Source organism: Cavia porcellus, unplaced genomic scaffold, assembly GCF_034190915.1.
Source record: "Cavia porcellus strain 051 isolate PalLab524CR breed Dunkin Hartley unplaced genomic scaffold, mCavPor4.1 scaffold_1, whole genome shotgun sequence".
NCBI classification, from domain to species: Eukaryota; Metazoa; Chordata; class Mammalia; order Rodentia; family Caviidae; genus Cavia; species Cavia porcellus.
Genome location: NW_026947484.1, coordinates 152,811,301 through 152,820,702, shown reverse-complemented (window position 1 = coordinate 152,820,702; position 9,402 = coordinate 152,811,301). Strand labels below are relative to the sequence as shown.

Sequence of the window (9,402 nt, the reverse complement as noted above, 5' to 3'; positions counted from 1 at the left end):
CTGCTGTGTGTAAGATGAACTGGAGAAGACGGAAGTAGAAAAACGGTAGGACCAGTTAGGGGGCTGGTGTGACAGAGTACAAAAGAGTGTATGTTAGCTTGGAAAAAACCAGATAGCAGAGATCAAAAGAAGTGGATGAATTTGAAGTGTATAATGACAGCACTGTTTTGTATTTCCAAATTCAGAAGCAGGTTGACTTTAGAAAAAAAGTCTTAGCTCAGTGAGCTGTCATATCTTCACCTTCATTTCCATTTCTTGATTTTCCTAGTATTATTTTTATGTGACCTTATTAGCTTACGGGTGTTCACTGAAGGAAGCTGGCATGCGGTTGGTTGGGCTGGCTTGGCTTACTGAATTTCATTGCCTGAGTCTCAGAGATAAGGATGCTAAGGCCATTTCTCCTCCCAGTTTGCTCCTGCCTAGCCATCTAGACAGAGCAGCTATCCACGGCTCCAGCCCTTACACGGATTCTTCAAACAGGTAGATGAACTGCCTGCTTTCTGTTTTTCTTTGTTATTTGAAGACAAATGTCTTTTTAAAAAAATTTTTTTAAAGAAGTAACCATTTTGAATGAAAAGTTAGGTTATGATTTTTCTTGATATCTGTTTACTTATTTCTAGTTTTATACAGTGTAACTGAGAACAATAATTGGAAGAATTGAGAGTTTTTTTTTTTAAAAAGTACATATCTGTTTCCCAATATTTAATGGGAAATGTGGGCGTTTCCACTAGATTGCGAAGTATGTCGGTGAGGACAGGGTCTGAAGAAAAAAGCCTGCAAAATAATTTTGGAGCAAAACACTTTAGCCTTCTCTATAAGACCACTATCCACGGATTCTCTAAAGAAAACTTGTTGCAGGGATGTTATAACCAAGGGCCAGTATAACAGTGGTGTACTCTATAAAATGTGTTACTAGAGTCTACATGCAATAACCTAATCCACAAGGAAAGGCAGTTTCATCTTTGCAATACAAGACACCGGAATCGCCATGTGTAACATAGGAGTATATGTATGGTCTGCACTGTTTCTGGACTTGAAGACAAAATTTTCATTTTCCTATGAATTCGTGATAGATCTGTACTTCAAATATGTGTCTGTGAGCACTAATGTACATGAAAATCTTAAAATTTCTGGAGTTTATAATGGTTTTATTTAGGAGTGTGAAGCTTTTAGGTGTGACAGTAGGTATTTCATATCCAGATAATCCTACACAGAATGTTTGCTGGCTTTCAGCTAATCCATCCTTTCTTAGCAAAAGTGATCTTTTGTTTGACCTTATCTCTAGATAGACAGCCCACACTGAAACCTGACCTTAACACACAAGTGTTTAACATAAGAGTTATTTACTCATCACAAAATTTTAAGTGTATCATATGGTAATGTTAACTATAAGAATTATGCTTTATAGTATATCTGCAAGAATTTTCTTGCATAACTGAACTGTAACTTTTGGGCATCAACCTCCTGCTCCCTCTCACTATAATCTATAACAGCCAACACTTCAAATGTCTGTTTGCATGAGTTTGACTATTTTAGGTTGCTCAGATGAGGAAGACCATGAGTATTTGTCTTTTGGTGCTTAGTGTATCTCACTTTGGATAATGTCCTTCATTTTCACATACAATGTTACAAGTGATAGGATTCCTTCTCTTTAATGTGTAATAATACTGCATTGTGGTATACATCACAGGCATCCAAGATCGACTTTTTGGTTGCATCTATGCTGTTTCCACTTATATCAAAAGACCAGAATTAATTCACTTATTTTCTTTTTTACTAAAGGACATTTAAATTGCTGTTGTAAATGAAGCTCCCATATATCATTATGCATGTAACTTTGTGCACAGAAGTATTTGTTGATGATGATTTCTAAGAAGTGAAACCTTTTCTTAAAAATTGTGTACATTTGCATTTGAAGAGAAGCTTAAGAAAAACATTTCAATTGTCTCTACTATCCCTACATAAAAATGCGTATTTGCCTCAATGCTTGCCAATCTTTGGCATTGTCAAACTTTAGAATATTTTCTGATTTGGTGGTCAAGGGATGGTTTCTCATTTTTACTTTTGCTTATTCCTATTCACTAGTAAGTTTGTGTGCATTTTGCTTTTCTTAATGAATTACTTAGTTTTACTCACTTAGAAGAGTTGCCAGGAATAATATTTCCTGAGAATTTGCACATAACAAATTAATTGTGTGGGCTCATTACATATACCTGAATGACTATCAGAGCGCATAACTGTTACATCACGTTTTATTTTGAGGAGTATTATGATCTATCCTGCTTTGGTATTGTAGTAGAAAAGCTAAGGGCACTTTTATTATCATTGTTTTTTGTTGTTGTTATTATTGTTTCTCTCTGACTAATTTGATAATTTTGTCTTGGCTGCTTCAAACATTTAGAAATTAATTATTTTGCTTGAAATCTGATAAATTGAGTTGGATTTGTCAAGATGTTGGCCATCATGGAATCTTTAAGTAAACTTTTTATTGAAATAAAATATAAACAGAAGTGCTTAATTGATTGTAAAATTAACACAGTTTTACAAACAGCACAGAGCAGATTATTGTTATTTCAAAATAATATGATTTGCAATTCTTAATAAACAAAGGTAACCCTTATTCAATTTTACCAACATTAATTCCTATTTCTTATTTTTGAATATTGGATGTGTAGAACCATGCCAAATTAGGTACTCTGTTGTGTCTGGCTTCTTTATTCAATATTGTATTTGTAAGACTGAGCTAAAATAAAGGATAGGATGCAAAAATATAACTAATTGGATATCTTGCCTGGTATCAAACTATGTTAATAATTTCAAAAATAACGGCAATGCCAAATCTCAGAGAAGTAAAAAAAAAAATATTGGGATAATTTGTGGCTCTCTAGATCCTTCTTTTTCAAATTTGTCAGGTGCTTTCTGGGATGAGAATAATAGGGAGGATTTTTAAGTGAAGTTATGGACCAGCTTACATTTTGGAGATTGGTTTGTTTGTGGAACATTTATGCACAAGCTTACCTGATATTTACTAGGAAGTCATATCCACTAAACTTTTAGGTTCTAGATTTATTTACTGTAAGGAACTTTTAGACATTGCCTGTGCTAAATATTGTTATTTAGCAGGACATAAAATTACTGTATTAGTGTATTTACAAGGAAACTAGAATGCGTCACAGTCTTTTTCTGTTTACTAGAATGCACCCCAGAAAAGTGAGGAAAAACAGTGCAGCTGCTCTTAAATCTACCTCTGCACAGTGGTTCGTCTGTATTAATGAACATAGCAATTCATTGCCAATCCTTGTCAATTAGTTATTTAAGTTTGCAGTCTACGTTATAGTCTTTATTTTCCCTAGGTTCATTGAATGAAGGAAAGAGTAAAGGAATCTCTGAATAAGTCAATGTTTTTAACATTCTTTTACTGGTCATTATCTTTAACTTATTCTCCAATGTGTTCCTTCAAAAATTTGTCCCACCAAGAACAAACTAAAACTATGTCTGTAATCACAGAGATTTGACTATAGTAATGTAAAAACAAAAGGAACACTGAACAGACGGGACACATTTTCAGTGCTATGTACTTGAAGGAAAATAATTATTTGGCTGTCAAGTCAACATTTGTGCTTGGAATTCTTACAGTTTAAAGTTTGAATTATTTTAGAGAATTGCTCTGAAAATAATAGTTGTCTGGTCAAGAACTCCTATTAACCAGTACAAACACATGTTTTAAATGATTTTTTTTCATACTGTTTAAAATCCTATGTTATAGCATGATTTTTGAAGTTCACTACTGATTACAGAATTTTTATATTTAACTAAGTTTCTATTCATTCATAAAATCTATATAAGCCAGAGGCATTTAAAATCAAAGGGTGTCAGGTCTGATTAGCTCTAGTTACAAGTGTTATTTTTGTCTTCTTTCTCTCACTATAGGATGTAAGCTAGGGCAGAAGACAAGCTGCTAATGAAAGAGGAATAGGAAAAGAAAGACGTTCTAAGAAAATTCATGGCAGATCATGTGGCCTAACCTCGGTCATTTGTTAAAAGCTGTGAGTAAATAGACTCAAGAACTTATTATCCTCCATGAAAACTTACAAGCCAATGGAGATCTGGTTCACTAAATACAAATTTTGCTACTGGGTTCTTTTGAAGTTGGGAAGTTGAGCTTTTGGAACTCAATGAAGTTGGTCTTCCAAGGTCATGGAACACGTTAAGCCTTGGTAGGCTCTGATACACGGGGAATAGTTGAATAACAAGTACTCTTTAGGCTACCCAGTCTCTACTTCTTTGTTTAAACTAATTATTTTTGAAAAGACTTTTGCTGATCAACTGCATTACTGTAGACTTTGTCTCAATGTACAACAAAAATAAACATGATTTTAAATTTGCCCTTCTCCCCTTTGTAGTATAGGATTCATCCCATCAGAGGTGGGAAGGAAGGCAACTTCTTGCCCTTTATTCTGTGCGACTCCTTCCAGGCTGGGTAATAATGAAGGCCTGCGGAGAGGTGACAGGGTCTCCATCCTGAAAGGCTACGTTCGTGACAGATACCAAGTAAGAGCTGGCTCATCACAGAGAAATCAGAATTTACTTTAAAAATGCTTATTTCTGCCCACTGATCACAACCTCAGACTCTAGTGCATCAGCATTTAAAAAAACTGTATGTGCTCAAATTCGTCTGTTCCTATTTGAAAGTTTGTTTATTGACAAAGAATGCAAATATCTGGAGGACTCTTTTGTCATAGTTGTCGTAAAGGCTATGAATGCTATTTGATCTTCAAAAATTTGCCAATATAATACAGAAATCTAACTGTATAAACTTCTTCACACAGTTAGTTTTTCTTGTGCATCAGAAACTCTGAGGTCAGGGAGCCTGAGGCCAATGTGGCAGCTTTCTGAGATTATAAACTTCGGATGTCTTCTGAGATTTTGTAGACTCAACATAAGGTGCTGCAGACTGAGTGTGTCCACTTCACTGTTCACGCGCTGAATCCTGAATCAGCAAGGCAGTGGTGTTAGGAAGTGGTGCTTTCAGAGCACCCACAGCTAAGTGGGATGCCTGGCTTTGATCCTTGTGCCTCAAGGCATTTCTTATGAGTATTATCTACTCAGGTAAGAGGAAGAGAGAGATAAAGAACCTATCATCTATCTATCTATGTTTTATGTTTCAAAGTTTTAGTGATTTTCATGGATTTTTAGGTATTGAATTAATTATTAACTTACCTTGTATGGGTAGTCAATCATGTTAGCATCTTTTCTTGAATGATTTTTGTACCTTTTCCTGTGTGTGTAGGTGCCTGTTGTATTTTTTGGTTTGTCCTATTGATGTACTTATCTGTCCCTATGTGATATCATTTATATTACCACATAGTTGAATTTTAAAAATTGACATAGTGATCAATTATTTCTTGATAAATCACCAGACAAATCACAATTACTGTATTCATTTCTCACTTTTTCTTAATAGTTTCACACGTTTTTTAGGAAGTGAACTTGCTTGTAATTTGTTTGTGCTTGTTTTTTTATTGTGTAGATTGAAATTATTAACTTTTCGTGTTGAAAGTTTATTTATATACCTATGTTTCTTGTGTTTTTATTCACAGTACAGATTTAATATTCTGTTCTTGTAAGTTTCTTTTATTCTTTAATATAATGTTACCTTGTAGATACTGATAGTTTTTTCCTTAAGTTTTATTCTTTCTTTAAAAAACATTGTATTATAGAATATTTAAAATGTATGAAAAGTAGACAAAATAGATTAATGAACTCCCATGTACTGAATTTAAAAATGTTTTGACTTATACTTCTGGCTTCATCTGTATTTACTGATCTTTTCCTCTTCTCTGTATTTGAAATTGGAATAAAAAAATTACAGTTCATCCATAGCTGAGTACACAAATACACAGAGGTATATTTACCTCTCCTTAAGCATCTCCATGATATCATAATCATACTAATGTATGGTTTTCCTTGGTGTATCAAGTATTGCTCAAGTTTCAGATTTCTAATTGCTCTGTAAGTATACTGTGTGATTCAGTTTCTACTTTAGGAATATGTTGTCTATCCCAGCAGGGGGGTACACAGTCTTGGGTTTTCTCGCTTTTCTAAGATTGGTATTCATTAATGTTCAATGGTTAGATTCACTTATTTATCAGAGGATGAAAATAGTGACATTTTATTTTAATCATTTTTCATAGTTTCATGTATGAAAGAATTCCTTCCACTCATTCACGGTTTGACTATCTAGTAGTACACATAGTGTACAAAGGGCAAGCAGGATCTAGTCTTGATTTTTGCCCATTTTATGAACTTTTGAAATACACTGTTTCTTTCTGCAGTAGTGATCAGCTATTACTTTATCATCATTATCAACCCAATATGAATTAAATGCATCTGACAGGTTTCAATTTGCTATAAATTTTCTCTCTCCTGATGACAAATGTACCATCTTGGACAGAGAAAGGCCTGAGTCCTCCTGATGTGAATTCAAGGTTTTTTGCCATATTTGTTGACTCTGGTATAACTAGATATACCAACCATATCTTGTGTATTTCCTGTTCCAGATTTTGAGTTACTCTTCAAGAAGTCTTGACTTGGGGCATTAAGGCTGTCATTGCTATTTTGTTGATAGTTGTTTCTTGTCCTTTTCAGTGGAATACATTAGGGAATACATGTTCAATGACAAAATATATTAGAAATTCATATGGAGGATTCTTATTCAAATTCAAATCTGGAGAGATTTGACTTATTCTCCTTTGCCTTACATCTTTTTCCCAAGCCCAGAACTATCATTCTCAGGAACACTAAAGATGACAGAATCTCATGTCACAACTCATTTGCATAATATCACATAATCTCTATAGGTAGCATGAAGAATCTCACTGTGATCATATTTAATTGCATTTAGTATAATCATAGTCTTAAAAGTTTAGTAAATGTTTATATTGCAGTTAGCATGCCTCATAAATTCAGACGTCTCTTGTGATCACTATTTTGTTCACTTTTGTGGATCCTGGTACATAGCCTTAATGCTTTAGGATTTGCTGACTTAATATATTGCTTCATGTATAAATTACAGTTTAATTCCATGAAACCAATAGCATGAAGCCATCAAAGTTATATTCATTCTCCATTGTTGAAGGACACAATCCATTGTGTGGTGTTTGTGCTTGATGTCAACTATGTTAAATGACTCTAATGAGGTGCTGACAAAGGTCAGGGGAATTTGAAGATGATGACGAAACATGGTGAGTTTCATCTCACTTTGCTACTAAGGGGAATTGACTAGACTTTATTGTAGGATGTTTTTGGATAGCGTGAAGGACTTAGGTAACTGAAGTTTGAATCTGTCCTGGATTACCACCATGGTTAAATTCAGTTGAGCTCCGGATAGTAGTATGACCTATGCAAGTGATTTAAACTGAATTCAACTTACTAACAAATCAATAAAATTAATTCATAATAACAGCTAGCTCAAAGATTTGTAATAAGGATTGAACACACAGACACACACACACACACACACACACACACACACACACACACACGGAGACAGAGCTATGTAAGAGTTAGGTTGTTAAATTATTGGACTGCTAAATAGTTAATATAGCCCAGTGGACTGTCTCTGGTCTTCACCAGAACACCACTGTTTGGACAGAATATACTAAATCAATAAGTATATTGCAAAGTAAATTTTAGTTAGCTCTTCCAAAAACTGTTTTGAATTGAAGCTTCACTTCTTTCCATGGAAGAGAATGAAAGAAAGGAGCTTCCCATATTGAAGAAATACCAGTTACCACAATTAGTCCAGAAGAGTTCTTTTGAGGGATGGATGTAGGGAAACTTCTGAAATTTACTGCATGACTGAGAGCTGGTTAACTTAAAACTAGTGATAACATGCATAAGTCTGTAAGAACCTTATGGGCTTATTTTCTAGGTCCACGTGGCTTGGCTTAGTCCTATGGACATAGATTTGGGCATATAAAATGACCCTGTAGGACCTCTAGACATATAAATCTGTGATGCTCAAGGCAATTGATGATGTTTTAATAAACACATCCTCTATCACTATAATCACATGATATTACTGTCTTTAATGGTAAAGAAATAGATATCCTTACTTCTGAGTTTAAGAAGAATTGAAATAATTGCTTAGATGATTAGAACTCACTTCTCAAGTGTTAAAAATTAAATATATTTATGTGCATATATATCTTCATACTGACATTAAAAGATAATTTCATCAATTACAATTTAGTCCAGTTAGGTTCAATTTAACAAATACTTACAGATTACCTTTAAGAACAATATGACAGTTTCACAAAATACACAGATAGCAAAAACAATTCCCTCACACTAAAAAGCTTATAGATTGATAGATGGGAGTGAAGGGGTGGGGAGGTGGGATAAGAAAAAGTTGGCAAAAGCACACTATAAGACTAAGTTGATAAAATCATGAAACAACTGAAAATAAAATACCTTATAGGTTTAGGATGTTACATGAATTTGTAACTCTGTCACTCAATACTGGGTAGATGCATTTGGTGAGGAAGGCTGCAGTTGTCAGCTGCTTGACTACTCCTGGCCTAGATCTATTGCACACCTGGAATTCTTCATCTCTTTGGAGGTCACTGCCTGTGTGATTAGTACTGTCCTGTATCCCTTTGCTGAATGTCTTTCTCCCTTTACGTTTCCCTCCTTTCCTCTTCCCACTGAGTATAACTTGGAAGACACACAATAGTTCTCTTTTCCTTTCCTTTTCTTAAGGACCAAATGTTTTGAAGTGACCTGCCCTTGACGTCATCATCACTGCTGAAAAATCCCACACTGTATCCTTGGCCTCTACTCTCAGAATGTGCTTCTTTGCTTGAAATCTAGAACTGGGTTGGATCAGCAGGGCTTCTTAGGAGATGTGAAGTTTGATTCTTTGTCTCTTCCTTAGAACTCTATGCTTCTGTATTTTTTGACTTGACTTTTTGGACTTTTATTTCCCTTCTCGTTTCCTTTCCATGAAGTGTGGTCAGTGCTAACTATAGAATGTGCCTTTTATGCTTGTAGTCTGGTAATTTGACTTTAATGTGTATTCTCAGTTATCAACCTGCCCATAAGAAATGTTAAACTATTACAGTCAAAGATTAGACAGCAGTTTTAGTTTTAATAGTCAAATCTTATTTTAGTTCTTGGAAAATCATTGTAGAATATCATATCCTCTCCATTTTTCTCTTCCTTTTAAATTGCTTGGGAAGTCTCACCTCCTTTAAATTTGTTGTCCTGAGTCTGTCATCCTGATTTTCTGTCTTTTCTCTTGCTCATGTTCCCCGTGCTCTGGAAATCAAGATGGATTTAGACCTCAGGACCCTAATTACTTTTTACTGTGATACCTTTTCCCTTGATAATACACTGAAT

At 34.5% G+C, this 9,402-nt stretch overlaps 1 protein-coding gene across 1 annotated transcript; it reads left to right on the top strand.

Moving 5' to 3' along the window:
- Positions 1-741: 741 nt before the first annotated feature.
- On the top strand, positions 742-7,189 carry LOC101787731 (interferon-induced protein 44). The gene is given in 8 exon segments (XM_023561260.1): positions 742-877; positions 880-948; positions 951-1,181; positions 3,354-3,384; positions 4,059-4,096; positions 4,099-4,194; positions 4,409-4,551; positions 7,076-7,189. Coding segments are annotated over 8 exon segments (858 nt in total).
- The last annotated feature ends 2,213 nt before the right edge of the window (positions 7,190-9,402 follow it).